The 19878-nt window shown below is 40.5% G+C and overlaps 1 protein-coding gene across 1 annotated transcript in view; it reads left to right on the forward strand.

Annotated features, from left to right (window-relative positions):
• The first annotated feature begins 310 nt into the window (after positions 1-310).
• Positions 311-19878, forward strand: part of stac (SH3 and cysteine rich domain) — a 29562-nt gene continuing 9994 nt past the window's right edge. Inside the window, exons 1-2 of the mRNA XM_028818038.2 lie at positions 311-1538; positions 12411-12684. Of these exons, the coding sequence (XP_028673871.1) occupies positions 1446-1538; positions 12411-12684 (367 nt within the window). The 5' untranslated portion in view covers positions 311-1445. The remainder of the gene's footprint in view (positions 1539-12410; positions 12685-19878) is intronic.

Consider the following 19878-nt stretch of genomic DNA (forward strand, 5'->3'; position numbering starts at 1 on the left):
GTGATTGGAATGCTAAAGCGTCTGCGCCTCCTTGCTCATCTGCCTCTGCTTTGCATTCCCATGAAATCAGGCACATCGGCGGCGCTGAACAAAGCTACACGGTTAAGAGTGATAAGGTTCGCATTTCTAAAAACACAACAGCGACTAAATGTAAGGAGCCCTTTTTTGAAACATGACGTGGCTTCTATGCAGTTTGAAAATCATAGATCTATTCGTTTTCTGCGTCTGTCTGTATCAGTAACTCACTGCCGTGTTCGCTTATTTTTCACGCTGCACTAGGTGTATTAAAGCAGGTTTATGATTCTTCTTTGAACTGTAGAATTTCATTCCGGACATGGAAACAATGTTATATGAGAAGGTTTTGCAAGAGACTGGACAAATCCGAACGCCCTGGACGCCTGCCCTCTTCATCGAGGTACACGCAGATTTTTTGTCTGCTGTGTCAACTCGATTCATAGAAGTACATTTATGTACATTTAAGCGCCTTCCATTATACAGTACTAAACCTTGCTCGCGTAAATGAAGAGTACTCTTCCCCTGAGGTGCGGTCGGTTATTGGTTGCGTTTTGCTCAGTTCATTTTCACAGAGATGCCTGCACAGTAAACACTCAGCTATTATGGGCGTATTCTAGCCGATGGGGATAGACTTGAGCTCCAACACCCAAGGAGGGTCTTCGTGTGAACAGGGCAGTTGTAGCCATCTATCCGCTGCCTACCAGACTAATTTCTGGAACTTGAAGCACATTTGTGAACAGAAAAAAAGTTTTAAACGGAATGTCGGACTGCATACCAAAAGTGCGTTAGTGTGATATTAGAATAAAAGACAGTGTGTGAGCGCGTGCACGCAAGTGTGAAGTGTGGACGTCTGCGAGTGCATGCACTAACCAAGTGAGCGTGTATGTGCTGTTTAAATATAATAGACGGTGGGTGTGTGCGTGTGTGTCAAAGAGTCCCTGGAGCTCTGAGCGGGTGTACGTCTCTACCTGTGGGTACGTTTTTTATTCTATTCTATTTTATTTTCATTTGTCCCTCCTGCTCTCGTGACTGGCGGCTCGCACGTAAACACAGAGCACCGCTCTGGCAGCGACAAGCAGGCAACTAGGATTAGATCGACAGAAGAGTGGCACGAAGCCGAGGCAAACCCGAGAGGGTCCACAGATTGTGCAATGGACAGTGAGCGGATCCAGTCGTTTCCACGGAGGCAAGAGCAGCGGCAGCAGCAACAACAACCGGAGGAGAACTTTCAGATCTTTAGACAAATTCGCTTTCCGTCCGGGAAAACATTGTAAAGGACTTCGTCCGCGGTTCCCATTACAAAAGTCCAGATGATGCTTTTAAAGTAAAAGGAGTACAACCAAGAGAATAACGAACGGTCCAGCGGGATGTAAAGATCGACAAGCAGCGGACAGCGAGAGGAAAGGAGGTGTCCGGAGAGGCGACGAAGCATGAGCCCCACGGAGGATGAGAATGTGAAAAGGGAGAACGGGCAGGAGCAACCCTCGTCACCACGTTCTCCAGCAAGTCCGCATGAATCCAAGGTAAGAGCCGCCATCAAGGAGGTCAGGGTGCTGGAGCACCTGCGCACTCAGCAACCGTACACGAGGAGCAGGGATGAACAATAAACAGAGAGCATGGCACGTCGTAACAGCTAGCTGTGGGGCAGTGAGAACGAACATACAGCAGGCAGACAGAAACAGCCCTTCAGATGCAGGGGCACTGCAAGTAACAGGGATGAGGTAATCAGTATCACCCCCACCCCCACAATTGTCACTCTCGTACTTGAGCTTCAAAAGGCTAGATGTTAGACAAGGACCTGGCAGATGCTGCTCTCTCCCGCAATGGTCACCAATGTGTGATAGTTCATCCTTGCCGTCATCTCTGGGTTTAGACGTGGCAGGGTCAGTTAAGGCATTGCAGCTGCAATTTACTTCTGCTGGTGTAGAATGTGTGTCTAAAAATCTAAAAAATCTGTGTAAACAGTAAACAAGATCCTTATGCTAATAATGCAAGATGTACTCTTAAGAATATAATAACAGAAAGTGTTTGAGAAGATTTTGCCGTTTAGCCAAAGAAAATCACATATAAGTGCTGTTATTTCCATCTCTTCATCTTCAGATCTTCTTAATTAACTATGTGTTTCCTAGCTGCATCAAGCACAAGACAGGAGCTCCAGCCCATTACAGGTTGCCCTCTTGCACCCACGCTTATTCATTTTCATTTACTGTTACCAATCTAACATGAACTTTAATGGGATATGAGAGGAAAATTGAAATACCTTGGGGAAAATCCACATGGATTCAGAAGAACATGCATAATTACACAGGCCACTGGAGCTGTGAGACAGCAGCACTAATCACTGCACCACTATGCCACCCCACTACTATTCCACTAATTTTATGTTAAAATATATTTAAGGAGACATAAATAGGTCAACAGACTGCCACTCTCACTTACTGTAAAGGGTCTAAAGATGCATTCTTTTCTCCAAAAGTTACAAGGTGTCGTAGCATGTGAGGTCTGTAATGAGTTGTGGCAAGACATAACAGAGGGCAGCAAAAATCACAATGATCGACTTTCTAGCTTCATTTAAAACCAATGTGTTTTTTACCTGTCAAAATTAAAAAATAATTATACTCCCTGCCAATTTAAAACAAAAGCTTTGCTGTTTAGTCCAAGTTAAGTCTTCATGCTCCCATAGGTGCTCCTTTAACCCGCTCTGCTGCTTTACATTTCAATATTCTTTTAAAATTGCAACATGGAAGTGTTTTACGTGAAACTCCTGTGATGTTTTCTTGCTGATGATTTAGAGTAGGATCATTTCATTTATTTTTTTTAGAGTTTTGACCTTTTATTTCTGATTTTCACAGTTTGATTCATCAGTCTGTCTTGATAATGTAGCCATTGTGTACCACTGTAATGCTCTTGCTGAATGCGGATCTCCACTGACCCAGCATGACCAGATCTCAAAATTGCAGTATTACTGTTCTAGAGGTGCACTCTGCACAACAAATAGAAATCTGAGCATTCTTGGTAAATTTCTAGACACCTGTTAGGGTGTGCTGAGCTCAACGGTAACCTGACTAGAACAGTATGTCATGTTTTTCGTACTGAATCCCCATACAGTCAAACATTGTGATCCAATAGTCATACTTTATATTGAACTTCATTTATTACAAATCTATACGAATTACACCATGTGCTCATCTATTTATAAGGCAGGTGCTTCCAGCGTTTTTAATAAGCAACTACCAGAAATGAGAATGTGTAGGGTATAGCTACATGAGGACAAGAATGTATTTTTGCATGATATTATTCTGAAGGATAAAAACAGAAACACTAGAGGAGAACAGCATCTTGTAAATACCGTTATCTCAATCAATCAGATATACAGACTTGGAGTTTAAGTACCCAGTAGACCTTCTGGGATTCACAGGGGGTAATTGCTAGTGTAGAAACTGTATACTTGTTTCCTAACCAGTAGACATACTTTCCTGCCTCTGTTTTGCACAGTAAATGTAGAATTCCTGCTCATCACAGTTGTGTAATTAGTGAGCACATCAAAAGCTTTTTAAAAGTCCAAAGAGGTTGTATCAATTATCAAAAGGATGCCTTCTAATGAGTGTCTTAGGATCCTCAGTGTGACACCCTGCGCCGTCTGCTCATAACATTTTGCTGCTGCTTCACTGCTTTTCTTTTTCACATTGTTAAGTGGCCTGGAAGTTCCTGGTTCATTCCCAGTTCAGATATTATATAAAGGTACATTTGTGTCCAAATCTTTGGGGATCATCTAGTTTGGAGAAAGGGTCAAACAGCTGAAGTGAAATGTGGAAAGGTAATTGTTGGCGTATTTAAATAGAAACGTTTTTGCTCTCTTGTTTCTTTGTCCTTCTCATCTTCTGTAACAGTGACCTCTAAATTATGTAATATAACTTCATCACTGCCTGATGCTGCTGTTGTGCCTATGGCATCCTCACTTGTCTAGAGCTGTTTCGTTCTCATTTCTACAACTTCTCCTATACCTCTTTTACTGCCTAAATAGAAATGCAAAAATTTCGTTTAGTACTTTCTAGTGTCTGCTGCCATAGTAAGACATGTAATAAGTCATGTAAAAAGACAGATAGGCCCAGCTAGCAATGGATGCTTTGATGGTTTTACAGTGTCTTCCTTGAATGGTCAAAAGATTTAAAGAACCACTGCCCCCTGAAGAATGGATTGGTCCCTGTTGACAAGTTGGACTACTCTTTGCAAGCAGTCCCTGTTGACTGGTTGATTGTTCCCTGCTCACAGGCAGAATGCTCTTTGCTGATGGATACACTGAAGACTGGCAGACTGATCAGCACATGTCTTCATGTTGATAGTCAGCATCATGCTGATGGATGAGGTGGTCTTTGCTTACTCACTGACTGATAAATAACTCACTGTTGACAGACTGGTCCCCACTGATGAATGGACAGTTGTTTTCTGTACTCATATATAAAATGGTCCTTGCTGACAGCTGTTGCAAAAAACACACTGATCTCTACTAATGAACAGAGAGATGGTCAGTTTTCTGTTGACTGACTCCTCATTGTTGATTTCAGAGGACTCTTCACACATGGACCATTTTCTGCTGATCGACAGACAACTCCCAGCTGACAGACATATCACACTGACACATGAACAACATTCTGCTAATGAATTATCTGCTTTTGACAGCCTCCTTTCTTTTGATGGACAGCTCCCTGCTGTCAGGGGATTTTATTATCTCTCATTGGCCTTCCGCACTGCTCTCCACTGTACTGAAATTGCTCTTCTGGAAACATTTAGCACAGGCACTGTGCCATTAACCTTTTGTAGCCTCCCTCATTGGTCAGAGTGAGAGTGCATTCAGGTCAGTAATGTCAAAACATTACTCTTTTGCACTGAAAGACAAGTTTTCCAGATATTTTCCCGTTGTTGTGTGTGCACAGTTTGTCTTTTTAGCAGCTACTCCTGCTCATGTTGAAATCATCCTTCCCATGCTACCTACATGATGGCTAGAACATGTAGTTCCATCATTTTGAGACTTGGCTACATGTGGCATAACTAAAATTCAAAGGAGCAAAATATGTGCTTCCATGCCTGTTGTGGGTAGTGAGCCAAGTGAATAGTGTTCCATTACAAAGTTGTGTGTACGAGATGTGCTTGGTAGCAGAAGACAACTTCCTTTTAAATCCTTGAACTCGTCTTCATTGGTATACATTGTGTTTTGCTTTATAAGAGCCTGGCAATGATGATTTCTGAGAAAGGCACTCTATGTTTGTATATAAAAATGTAGGTACCTCTGGTCAAATTATGTTTTTATTTTATTTTATTTTTTTGATTTTCTAAGTGAAAAGAAGTTAACACAGTTTTTCCCAAGAAAAAATTTTATATTTTGCCTCAAAATGTAACTTTTAGACATTAATCTGAGTCAGATTATAACAGTTCCAGAGCTTAATCAACTTTCTGACCTTTCAAACATCTCATTCTTCATCTCTTCTCACTTCTACTGTATGTGGGGTTGATGTGTCTCATCAACATTCTCGGTCCTACACCTCTTCCCCAATCAAGATCCTTTTACTTTAAATCTTCTTTTACTTTCCCTATCCACCCCTGAGTCCAACTCCTCTCCTTTCTTTTCCCCTGTACTTCCATTTCCATCACTGTCATCTTCATTGCCTCTTCTCATTGTATGTTCATACTACTTCATAATCATTTCCTATATTTTCTCCTATTTTGTTACACCTCTGGGCGGCACAGTGGCGCAGTGGGTAGCGCTGCTGCCTCGCAGTTGGGAGACCTGGGGACCTGGGTTCGCTTCCCGGGTCCTCCCTGCGTGGAGTTTGCATGTTCTCCCCGTGTCTGCGTGGGTTTCCTCCGGGCGCTCTGGTTTCCTCCCACAGTCCAAAGACATGCAGGTTAGGTGGATTGGCGATTCTAAATTGGCCCTAGTGTGTGCTTGGTGTGTTTGTGTGTGTCCTGTGGTGGGCTGGCACCCTGCCCAGGATTGGTTCCTGCCTTGTGCCCTGTGTTGGCTGGGATTGGCTCCAGCAGACCCCCATGACCCTGTGTTTGGATTCAGCGGGTTGGAAAATGGATGGATGGATGTTGCACCTCTGATTGTCTGATTTCTTATTCTGTCATTCTCCATCTCAACATTCACTTTTTTGAGACATCCAACTTCTTCTCCTGATTTTCCTTTACTGCCAACATGTCAGGTCCATACATCATTGCTGGTCTTACTATTGTCTTAAATGCCTTACCTTTTGCATTTGTCTTAATTTTTCAGTCACACATAATAATCCTAAAACGTTCTTTTAGTTGTTCAACTCACATTGCACTCTGTGGGTTATCTCTACATTTAGCTCTTCATCTAGGGACTACCACTCTTTTCAATAGTTTTCATTGCAGGCTTGTATCTGAATCCTGGTCAAAATGAAATGCTCAATATTCTGTTCTCTTTCCTTTTCATTATTTTCGAAAGCCCTTCTTCATTCTTCCAACTTCCTCTCCACTTCCTCCTTTTTGGACACAATGTTATCAGCAAAAAACATGCACCAGGGGACCTGGGGCCTCATGTATAAACGGTGCGTATGCACAGAAATGTTGCGTAAGAACGTTTCCATGTTCAAATCGCGATGTATAAAACCTACACTTGGCGTAAAGCCACGCACTTTTCCACGGTACCTCATACCCTGTCGTACGCAAGTTCTCCATTAGGTTTTGCAGACTGGAGGCACCCAGCATCAAAGCAGTGCTACTGTTCCTGTGTGGTTACCCTTTCTTAGATCCACATCCACGACGGCGGCTCAAGTGCTCCTTGTAGAACTGTTTGTACTTGCAAGTTACCGTGAGGTAATTGTACTTATGATACAGTTATAATATTGCACAACCTGAGCCACTTTATAAAACGCGTATTGACATATGATGACGATATCATTTTTAAGATGAAATGCAGCAAAATATGTTGATTATATTATACAGATAAAACTTTAACTACACGGTGCCGCAGCGCTAGCAAGCTTGAGCTTCGTTCACGGTTTGTTCCTGCCTTGCACTGTTTTCATGCTGTGGCTGGTGCGACACTGGAAGGATAGATGTATAGAATAATTAAACATTACGAAGATATTTCGATATTCCTTAAAAGTTTTCAAGAATTGGCGTTCTAAGCTTACAGATGGCTTAATGTCTATTACAGAGCTGATTGTGTGGCGATTGGGTATTTGGAGAAAGAAAAGTAAGGACAGGAATTGGGGGTTAGTACGTTTGAAAAAGACAGTACTTCTGTAATAAAGCATTTCATTGAAGGTTGCGCATGGCACAGCAAGCATCTTACTGTAAGACATGAACAATCACTGCGCCACCGTGTTCCCATGTTTAATAACATGCTTTAACTCATATCATCATGAAAATGATATCACGTATACTTCTCAGTATTTTAATTAGTCAGAGAGCTGTAATATTACGAATGTAATGGATTCTGTGTCCTGTCGGAGGAAGAGCACGTAGTGATTCAGGCACATAGAGCACATATAAGATCAAATACAAAACAAAGCATTTAACGTGCTACTTTAGTTACGATGGGATTTGAGAAACTAGTAAATTATACGATTTTAAGATGAAGTTTATGATGTTCTACTTTAATGACAAAATAAACTATGTGATTAAAGTGGAAATTTCGAGATTAAAGTTGACATTTCGTGCTTTTTTCACACTGTGTGCCTTTTTTTTCACTGTACACTAATAAGCTTTCATATGACACTCAAACGTTGGGCTACGAGTCGCCTTTTCACGCCAACTTTGATATGTGACAACTTTTTTATTTCGGGCACTGTGTGACTTTGTTAACTTGAGCTTTTGAGTTTCTCCGACACGCTATGTCACTCGATCAACTTCCTTTTGTTGCTTATATAACTGTTTAAACCAACAAATAGTATGTTTTTCTTTGCCTCCATTTGGTATTTGCTGAAATTCTTCTATTTTTCCTCGTACTTTTGCCATTGCCTTTTCACAGAACGCTGGGCTTAAGGGCTATTTATATTGATTTGCATATTCAAAGAGGCGTAATTCTGGGAGGAGTTGGGGCGGGACAGCAAGCGCGTGCACGTGCGTTTATTTCCACGCTGAACGGGATTTATGTAGCGGAAGAACACGGAAGTTGGCGAACGCATAGATTCCTGCATGTGGATTTTTCTGTGCGTAAGCACATTTCGGCTTTTGTGCTTACGTCATGTTATAGTGTGAATTCTACGCACGGCGTTATGCATGAGGCCCCTGATCAATACATCCATAACTAGATCAAACAGGTGAGGACTTAAAAAAGATTCCAAAGTAGACCTACTTCAACTGGGATCTTGTCTGTTATCCTAGCACTGCTTCTAAACCGGATCCTCACTTCCTCTTACATATCCTGGACAATCTCCACATATTTCGCTAGTACTTCTTAGATCTCTCAACACTACCTCTCTTCTCTAAACTCTCTCAGAGTTCCACTGGTATTTCATCCACATCTGTTGCCTTTCCATTTGTCATTCTTTTCAGTACCTCCTTTACTTCCTCTTTCCTTATTCTTGGTACTAACCCTACATTTGGGATGTAATCCCCAAATACTACCCTTGGATTTTCTTTATTCAACAGTTTTTCATAGTTCCTTTTCCATCTATTCTAGATCTGATTAAGCTCATTTAAGACAACAGCTTCTTCATCATTCATCTGTTTTATCTGACTAAAATCCTTCCCATCCTTTTTCCTAGCTTTCACTATTCTAAAATTCATTCTCCCTGTTTTGTCTCCCTGTGCCTTGGCTTTTGCCACTGCCCTCTTTTCCTCTTTGTTTATCTTCCTATATATTTCTGTTTTTTCCTCCCTCCCTGATTGGTATCATGTCTTCTTTGCCTCTTTTTTATCCTTTTTAGCCTTTATCACATCCTGCACATCTCTGTTCCACCATCATATCTCATTATTCCCAATTGGCCTCTTTCCTTCTGTCCTTCCTAATACCCTTTTACATACTCTTAAAACATGCTGTCACATTAACAATCCATACATGCTGGTCCCATCCCTTTAACATTTGATAAAGTAATACACAATCAGCAACATGACATTCAAAGGAAGGAAGTAAAAACTGGATTTGGAAGTAGCACACATATTCCATAGTGCTAAGTCACAACACGCTTCATAGACTTACCATGGTTCTCCTCATTATCTATTTGTAGATTTTAGAGCTGGGTGCTATACAGGCTGCAGTATACATGTTTTCTAGTGAGTTGACAAGGTGACTAAAAATTGAAATATCACATTATGAGGCTTGCGGTATTTCATTTACACCAGATTATTTAAGAAAGTGATTAATTTAAATCATCTTCACCAACAATCACATGAGCATTTCGATAAAAGATTCATCATTGATAGACTCATTTCTACAAATCCAAAAAACAGCAGCAAAATCACAAGCTTTGGACAAAGGTGGTCCAAAGAACAGGAGCTTCTCATCACCAGATAGTTGTTATAAGTGAAGCAGTGTCAGGCCCAGCACAGAAATCTATTGCCCTTATTCCATTGTATCTGATTTTACTTATATGAGTAGAAACCAGATCAAGCAGAAACCAGATACTTTGAGGTAAGCCAGCTGACAGAAATGTGCAAGACAAGCTGGCTGATGGTGGGAGTTTGTTAAATACATGCGTGACAAGAAGATATTTAACAAACAACTGGAAGATGGCACGGCAGTATGTTTTCCTATTTGGTGCATTTCCAAGGGCCCCAGTCTGCTAATTTAAGTTTTCTTTGTGTCAAATTCCATGGGTAGGGATTTTTAGAGATTAAAGCAGGCCTGACCCATTGGCTTTAAGTTTATTTCAAAGCCACACATTTCAGTTGACAAAGGGGAACCACCAGAGAAGATGCACAGAGGCATGTGAAAGACACACAGGCTGATTATTTTAACCACATTCTATAAAAGACATAAATGATGAGAACAGGTGAAGATGTTATTTGGGTACAGTCCAGAAATAAACAGCTCATCTGGAAGTTCCCCCTATCATAACAAAAATTCTATGCATATGTAAATATGTGAGTGATTATAATGACGAGGATCCATCATCACAAAGTCAGAACCCGACCAAAGCTGCTTTTCTACTCTGCTGGACTGATTCATATAGCTGTCTCCCCACGCTGAAGACAGAATGACAACTGTATGTTTCATTGGCTTCTCTAAATATGTATATATAAATTAATTTTGGAAGTGGAAATTACATTTTTAAGCAAGTTAAATACATATGTCTCTTTTTGTACCACATTTCTCTCATGTGATTATTTCTACCATGGTTACAAAAGAGATGGGTATAAAGCTTCAGTCGGTTAAACATCAATAAAGAGTTTAATCCCTGACAGCGAGTGCCACTTTCTGGATACACCTGACTAACTCTTTATTTAACCTTGCTGGTTTAGAGACCAGACAACTCAACACAGTTTTGTATTGAACTAAGCAGCATGAAGGAGAGTTTATGCAGGTTCAATAAACAAGTCCAAACCAGTGGCATTGTCAAGTCTGTGCTACTCTGCTTAAAACTTTATTTTACTGTATTTGAGTTGATATGGAAAAACACTATGTTGATCCAGGGATGAGACGGCTAGTAAACTAGACCACCAGCCTTTTACTGCTCCACAGGAAGTTTCTTCACAAGCCAAGTACCGCAAGAAGATGAGAAGTGGAAAAGCAGGCTTAGCCTGAGCAAATTATAGGCTGTTTGTTTCACCAGTGTCTTCGCCTCAGACTGCAGAAGCAGACAGATGGGCAGATGTAAGTAGAAAGAAGAGAGCTTTTAAGTGCACTGCAAACTCTGATTCACTGGTGGCACTTGGGATTCACATTCACTCCAGGAAGCTTTTCATTTAGCATACAGAGCTCCTTGTGAGACATAAAGAGCAAGTTAATAGATCCTACTTATCCCAGAAAAATATTCCAATGCAGAGAACATTCTTCTGACCTTGCTTTTGCTATAACAATCCTGTGCCTCAAGGCGACATCAGCCGTACCTAAATGATTGCAAGTGGGGCAGCAGCAGTAAAAGGGACAAATAAAGGTTATTTCATGCTGAAAAGTATTACAAGGGCAGTATATTTCATTCTGTTGTGACACATATGTGCCAAGTGCAGACATTTGTCAAGACATTTGTCCCCATCCTTCCTGCTTTTTCATCTAGTCCTTTTCCTCCTGCCTAATGTTACCTCCTGTTCAGTTTCTCACGTGGTTCTTTTCAGCTTGCATTGTTTCTCATCTGTTGCTCTTCATCTTGCCTTATGTTTTTCTGCCTATCTTATATCCCACTCACTCCTTTTTCTCCTGGACCAGGTCACCTCCTGTTTTAATTCTAATTCACTCTTCTTCCCCCTGCCTTAGTTCTTTCTCACTACTCTACCAATTGCGTTGTTCCTCCTGTCTGTTTTTCATTTTCTCCCCATTTTTCTGCTTGTTTCTCACTTAGACTGCCTTCTCATTCTTTTACTTATTGGCTGCTTTTTCAGCCTCTAGTCTTCCTTTTGTATTGAATCTCATTAGTTTGTTATCCTCTTGCCTTCTCCTCTCTCTTTCACTTATATCTTAAACTCATCCCCGTGTTACCTCTCTCACTTTTTCACCCATCCTTCTCCCTCCCAATTTAGCTGCCTTAGTTGCCTTGTTTTTCACCTGGTCCTCCTCTTTTTGGCTTGTTTTTTATTTCCTCTTTTATCCCCTGCCTCATGTTTTTACTCTTTTTATTCCTTCGTTGGTTATATTTTTGTTTCCCCTGTGTTGCTTTCAATGGGTCCTCTATCTGTTCCTTCAGGTATACTGTTGTGGTAACAACAATCGTTTTGTGACAAATAAGCAATAATGTTGAAAACCAAATACTGTATACACATAGAGCCATCTTGAGAGGTTCAGTTGTGCAGGTCACTTTTCTGTCTTCCATTCTTTCTGAAAACTTTCTGGGTTTTTCTTCATCAAAATGTTGCACCTTGAACCCATGGTTCATTTTAGAGTATCTGTGTTCTTGCACCCTATTCAGCATTTCCTTGATTAGTCATTATAAATGAGAGATAAAATAAGAGGATGTTTCTCATAATGTTCTCAGATTTTCTCTTTCATTTGTTTCTATTTTTTCCATTCCTCCTATGTTGTTTCCCTCTAACCCATGTAAATGTAGTTCTACACACACCACTAAATGCACACAAAGCTATGCTGATTCATACATAAAACATAATATACAAAAACACACACAAGACACTAAAAAACTTCCATGATTCTCAACATCCTTGCTGCCAGGGCTGCAGAGCCCATATTAGTGGGTAGTGGGATTCTGTCTTTTTGAACTTCTCCCATTTCCAGGTGGTTTCAGTAACCTTATCTCTCTTTATGTATACCACAGCTCCAGAAGCTCAAAAGATCTCTCTCATTCAAAACCAAAAGCCTGAGGAGCAAGAGTGCAGATAACTTCTTCCAGAGAACCTGCAGCGATATGAAACTTCAAACAGATCTTCTGCCAGATGTGAGCGGCAGCACTGGCCAGTTGACAGGCTCCATCAGCCAGAACAGCACTCCCAGTAAAAGCCAGAAGCAGGTGGACATCAAGACTCACAGCTTCGTGGAGCACACATTCAAAAAGCCCACCTTCTGCGACATATGCAATCACATGATAGTTGGTAAGCAGCTAGCAGGTTTCAGAGGGGAAGCAAACTAGATGTCACCATTCTTTAGTCAGTCATTAATGCCTGTTAGCTTCTGATGTTTGACCACCTACTTAGACGGCATCCAGTGGTGGCAAGAAGTATGCCTGTGGTGTCAATGACAGAATCTTAGCAATAACTTCATATATGTCCTTGTTTAAACTGCTTCACATGTCCAAATTCTTTACTCCAGAAGTGAAAAACTAGGCCATCAATAAGATTTGTGTTTTAAGAGCCCTAAAACCAATTCACATAACCGCTCAATGCAACAGACAGAGATTAAATGCCAAATATTTGTCAGAGTGAGACCTTCTGATTGTACACAGTGCTGTGCCAATGGCATTCATTCCAAGGTAAATGCAATTCAAATGTGAGTAGAAATTAATTTTAGTGAGGTTTTAGGTTTTCATCATTGAGTTACTTGATTTATTCTAAGCACATAAGTGATGTGACCTCCAGTCAGAGTTTAGATGGCATTTTCCTAATCATTCTAGCAAGATGAGCAGCCTGAGACCCTAACCACAACCACATTGCAGGCCATCTAGAGGCTTGTTCAGCCTCTTCTGCCAACATGATAACCTGAGACCCCGGACATTACAGCTTTTTAATTTTTTCTTTTCTTTTTTAAATTTAATCTTTTAATTTTTACCACTTACTCAACACTGAAGCGGACCTTGAAGTTATTGCCCCTTACCAGCCTCACACTGACAAGATGGAGATTCACACTTGGAGTCAAATGCTTTGATGTGAAGAACAGGAGAATATTTCCCTGCAAATTCCCGACTAAGCTTGAAAATTCAATCTCTACCTTTTTATAATGATATGTTATTCACAGAATTTCCATCTGGAACACCTGACTGCACTCATCACATTGCTTTGTGCCTACTCTTTTCTGTGGATAGCACAGTGAGAAGAGTAAAGCGGGGTAGCAGAGTCTTTGGCAGGATGTCTCTTAGCTGTATTCTGATCACCACTCTTGATGTTACTCAGGTGAACTCGGCAAAAGCTATGATAAGGAGCACAAGAATCTGTCTTGTGGATTCCAAATTGTGTCACACTGCCTATTGAGATAGTGCTACAGTGTTTGCATTCGGCATTCCATTTTGGCTCAAGTAATCTCATTAGCAGTGACTCATTCCCTTGCGCTTGAACATAAATTCACTTCTAAGCAGACATGGTCCATGTTCTATCTCCACTGAGATTAGCCAGCATATAAGGTAGAATGAAAAATAATTGGTATGTGAGTGAAATTGGGAAAAAAAATCATATGGTACAGTAGTAGGGGTCTCCTTCAAAATGGGGAGATACCAGACAAGACACAAATGGGTACATTCATGTATTCTCATGCCCACACAGGCTAGTTGTCCCCTGTACTTCTTATTGCACTATTTATTGTCCTCATATTGTCCGATCTGAGTTCTCAATTGCCAAGATGAACAAATGACAAGGCCTTCACGTGAATGTTGTCTTATCTCCTCACTCATAAACATAAGGACAGAGTCCAGGTTAGTGCACCACTATTCAGTTATTCCAGTAAATGTGTTTCTCCCAGTGGGCAAACCTCTCCCATACACTGACAACCTTGTGCCAAACAAGTGCTTCATAGCAGTCCTCACTAAAAGGCTTGATTTTAAAGTCACCCACTTCCTAAATATTTTAATTTGTACCTCTTTTTTGGTGTCTTCTTATAACTCTTTCAAGTCAAAAGTCAAATCAGTCTCTTGCTTGTCTTTGTATTTTCCCTTGAGCTGTGGAGAGATTCTTGTTATAATGGAGTCCAGAACTGCCTACATATTTCTGAAGTGACCTTCAGTAGTGGGTCATATAGAGTTAACAGCACTTCCTTTCACATCCCACTAGCATGACTGTCTTCTGCATGCTATCAGTTTGTGGACAATGGCGAGTCTATTGGAACCTTCCAGTTTCAGCAGCCAATCTTGATCTTGTGATGACAGTTAAATTGTCTTGGTTTAAGTGTTTTCTACCTTCATTCTAAGACCCCATCCACACTGCTACATTTTCATTTAAAAATGCAAGCATTGGTCTCCATTTTTGCCTTTCATCCACACTACAGTGGGGTTTGCAACCCACAAAAATGAATACTACTGAAAAAGCCATCCAGCGCCAGATACTTTTAAAACCACCCCTCTGGCATTTCAGCGTGGATGAATAAAATCAAAGATTTCTGAAAATGCTCCGTTTGATTCATGCTTTTAACATGGTTCTTTCATGTTTGGATCCTGCTTGTTAAAATGGCTCATTCCCTGATTGGTCACCATTCACTGAAGAAAAACATCTTCCAACATACCAGGCACAGAGGAGTTGCTTCCATGGTTTCTGTTGTGTTGCTTACCTGTGTGCATCTAAATAACATTTTATACAAATTTTAGAAGTCGTGGTCAAGCGACTACTCACACTGTCCAACAGATTCACCAGTTGTATGTGTGCTCAAACTGCACAATTGTGTTTGGTCAGACTGACATACCACGACGTGGATGCTCAGTCTGTACATATACAATGCATACTCACTGCAGTCTCTACATAATGCATTTCAGGAAATTGATGGCAGCATCAGAAAATCACACTACAAGACAGTTGACTGAAATTTCTAACATGTCAGAAACTTTTCCAATCATGCGGCTGTCCAATTGTGAGAGGTAAATGGGCATCACCTCTACTGTCATACTGCATGTGATACGACAGCCACAGGAGCTGAGACTTGAGCTGACTCATAAAATCAGTCAGTGACTGCAAGGCAGGCTTAAAGTTGTGCTAAAATTGCACAGCGCATGTCCGTTTAAAGATGTCTGTATTGCACGCATGCCCAGTGTAAGTAAATGATTATGTCATATGTATTTTCAGTCATTTTAGTATGGATGAAAGTAATTTCATAAATAATGCGAAAATGTTAGTATGGATGAAGATTGCTTACATTTAAAAACATGATTTTAAAATGTAAACATAGTAACATGGATATAGCCTGAAAGGTGACATCTCATCCAAAGAATAAGCACAACAGGCAGTCAGCAGTGAAGTGACCATTGCAAACCACAGAAGTTGGTGTGTTTTACTGATATTTTATATAGCCATGTAAGCACAAAATAGGATTAGGATATCATGAAACAGCATTGTAAAAAACAGCACACCCTGTGCAAGTAAAGGTTGTAATGTTATTGAGGAACCCTAACCTACCTTAACCAACACCAGTTTTAAAAGAGCAGTATGTTTGGCAAATGAGTATTTTTGGCAGGCTTGCACTGTAGTTAGTGCCATAGCTGTAGACCATCTGGATCAAATCCTGGCTTGTGTAGAGTTATTGCTTGTGTAGAGTTTTCACACTTTTTCCATGTCCTCAGAGCTGAACCTAGGTTACAAAATCTAAGTGCTACATTCTTCTTTTATATTTATGTTATTATTATTATTGATATTTTTACTTTTTTCTCAACATGCATTTGTAAAGCATAACAAGCACTTTTGCTTAAAAGACATACATGAAAACTGAAACAAACTGCTCCCTTAAAAACGCAACCGTTGACAAAAATTGGCATTTCTGTGTGCACAAAGTGACAAGATCAAAAAGAAAGTGGAGCCCTGCCTGCAATACACAGAAGAAACCTGACAAAATTACTCATGAGTATTCAAACATATTAATATTGCTTTTACCTGCCATGCTTCTTTTCCTTCCTGGATGTCAGAAGAATTGTGACTGTAACTTTTCTTTTATATACTGTAAATGTCTGACATGTATCTAAAGTGAAACAATTGAATGTATTTCGTGAGCTATTTTAATGGTCTTTAATATTTTCTCCAAATTACAATTATATATTTAGCAGATGGCTTTCTTCACAGCAAATTACAAAAGTCCTGAAAAATTAGTGTTTATCAGAAAACGATTCAAAAAAACATTTCAGATAAAAATGTAAAGGAAATCACACAGACTGTAAACAATACTGTAGATGGGGAACATATGGCCTGGCTTGAAACTTTTTAGGACGGTACTAGGAGCACTTGTGACATAAAATCTATCTATCTATCTATCTATCTATCTATCTATCTATCTATCTATCTATCTATCTATCTATCTATCTATCTATCTATCTATCTATCTATCTATCTATCTATTTTTTTAATTATACCTAATTGTTTCAGGCAATATGAATCAAATCAGCAGCCAGTTCAGTGTGATATTGAGTGTTAGCAGTGGTAGCTAAATGAGCATTTGTAACACTAAACACTCTTTAAAATAGACATTTTAAAACCATTAGAATAATAAAAAGAAAGTCTGAAATATGGCAGTTACAGTACTTCCTTTTGTCATAAATGATTAACAAAGCCATCTTCTGCATGCTGTGATGGATACTTAACAGTTCTATCGTAAAAGAGGAGTAAGTTAGGGAGTTTGGAATCAGGAGCAAAGCAATAGTTTCATGGCACCTTAAAAATATATTTTTAGTACACTTGTGGGTTAAACAATAGAGAAGTGAGGGAAAAACTAATTCCTAAAATGCTTTATGGTAGAGTGTGCTTAAGAAGCAGAAGACTGACTCTTTTCTAAAAACAGTACCACCCAACTAATCAAGAATACAAAAAGGCTTATTATGGAAGTGATATATAAAAGCAAATATGTAAGGTATAACAATATTGCATAGCATATCTGGAGTAACATCCATCCATCCATTTTCCAACCCGCTGAATCCAAACACAGGGTCATGGGGGTCTGCTGGAGCCAATCCCAGCCAACACAGGGCAGGAACCAATCCCAGGCAGGGTGCCAACCCACCGCAGGACACACACAAACACACCAAGCACACACTAGGGACAATTTAGTATCGCCAATCCACCTAACCTGCGTGTCTTTGGACTGTGGGAGGAAACCGGAGCGCCCGGAGAAAACCCACGCAGACACGGGGAGAACATGCAAACTCCACGCAGGGAGGTCCCGGGAAGTGAACCCAGGTCTCCTAACTGCGAGGCAGCAGCGCTACCCACTAGCCACCATGCTGCCCCTGGAGTAACATGATAATGAAATTAGTGTGAGGTAAATGAAGCGACTGTCCTTTTAGATTTGAATGTCAGTTCTTAGCTTTTATACTACATCTGAATTATACTCAAATAGTGTAAATCGATCTGACAGCCCTATGCTGGTTGCCTCCCATATCCCAGAAATATGCAGGTTAAGTTGTTTGGTGACTCAAGATTGGTTTGGTATAGATGAGTTTTCCCTGTGAGGAACTGCAGTAGCATCTAGGTTTACACATTTTGCATCTAATGGTGCTAGAATATCTTCATCCCCCTCGATCCTGTACTGGCAAATAACTTAAAGTTAGTAGACAGTATAATTTTTACTTAATAGAGTATGTATATAAGTGGTAGAGTGTGCTGACAGTCTTCCTTCTAGGACTTTCTTGGCTGCAGACATAAGACTGTATTATTTTCAAAAGAACATGACCACTTGGTATCATTTTGTTACTGTACAGCACTGCATGTAAGAGCGGATGGTGGAGCAGGAGTGCCTGGGAGAGAAGCCAGCTTGACATCATGCATACATGGAAGTGTGCTGCTTGCAGCTTGCAAACTGTCCCATTCACAGGAGCCGTGGGACTTCTCATATTATTCTGCAAGAAACAAGTAACTTATAGCTTCTGAGTGTGTCTTTGTAACCCGAAGGTTGATAGCCCATCTCCTAGGCATGGCTCTAATGGTGCCCATAACAGAACAAATTCTTGAACTAGGACACACCTCTTCTTCTGCAATGCTAGGATATATGTTTTCTTACTCTTGAAGGTACCTATTCCAAAACCTTAAGGCACCAGAGAAGGGCTGAGCACCTCCAGTCCACTGCCCTTCATGTGATTATTTGCAGAGTCTTCTTGCGTTTTGAATTTCATGGTAAAAGTTTTTCGCCACATGTCTTCATTCCTTACCTGCCTTAGAACATATTTACTAATACATCTAATTCAGATGCACATTTCAGTGTTTTTTTTATTGCTGCAGCCAGAGCATGGATCTCCACCACTATCCACTTTTGAGGTGGACTCATTCACTCCATAATTGTGGCTTCCTGCATTCACACAACTTCTGTTCCCATTAGCCTTATAGATTCCAGTCAGACTCTTCTGGCTTTCAGAATATTTCCTCTGCCTGCCTTCTGTGGAAAATTTTAGATATAAGGGCTCATTTACAATGCTGATCTGTCATTTGTAGGATATTCAGAGCAAAGGTTGCACAAGTTGCCTTAATGGGTTAACAATTCCCTGTATCCACTGCTGCTAAGTAGCACATCTCCCACTTTTCCCACTTTATCTTTCTATAGAGAGATCTTTGGATTAGTGCTGAACTTTTCAGATTTAATACACTCCAACCTTTGCCTACTGGTAAAGTCGGCATTGTGCTTTGGAATCCTAATATAGCCTCCTGGCAGCTGCTTCTCAAAGTCTCATCTGAAAGGAGCCAATATTCCCTCAGAGCTTGTGATCCCATATGGAACAATGAACAGTGTTTGTTTTTATTCATTTCTACCATCTGTGCCCCAATCTGAATGCAGATAATAAGGCTAAATCTGCAGCTGCAAAGCCCTCAGCTCATCCCCATGAGGTCCACTGGCCCCAAGGATGGACTACATTATCAGTCTCATGGAGTCCTCCAGCTGGACAGTACAGCCCCCTGTGCCCTGCTTTGACATTCCTATAGACAGATAGCACAGCTCTGGGTCCCCCACATCAGAAGGATGGATAATCCCCTGCAAGAGTCTGCCCACCCAAATGGACTGCATAAGCCCCAGTTCTCCCCAGAGAGTGGCAATGACGTACACAGGATGATTCCATTAATTTCTTCTTGCAGGAATATTGCTATGGAGCAACCTGTCAACTGACTCATTTTTATGTGGTGATCTTTACTGTTTTTAATGGTGCTGTCAGTACTTTATCTGTAAATCTTATTATTGATTAGACCATCTGCTCAAAAGGGTATGAATTATCTGAAGATGGTGATTGAATCTTGGCAGGCTACATATTCAGCCTGCTACTTCAGTATTATATTGTGAGCATGAATACCCAGCCCACTGAGTGCCAACCAAGGAGACAGAAGTTTTTCCCTGATGTGTAACTGAAACTTTATCACATCTGTCAAATGCCATCTATGCTTGACAAATCCATTGCCATGTTCTTATTA

Source organism: Erpetoichthys calabaricus, chromosome 13 (assembly GCF_900747795.2).
Source record: "Erpetoichthys calabaricus chromosome 13, fErpCal1.3, whole genome shotgun sequence".
Classification (NCBI taxonomy): domain Eukaryota; kingdom Metazoa; phylum Chordata; class Cladistia; order Polypteriformes; family Polypteridae; genus Erpetoichthys; species Erpetoichthys calabaricus.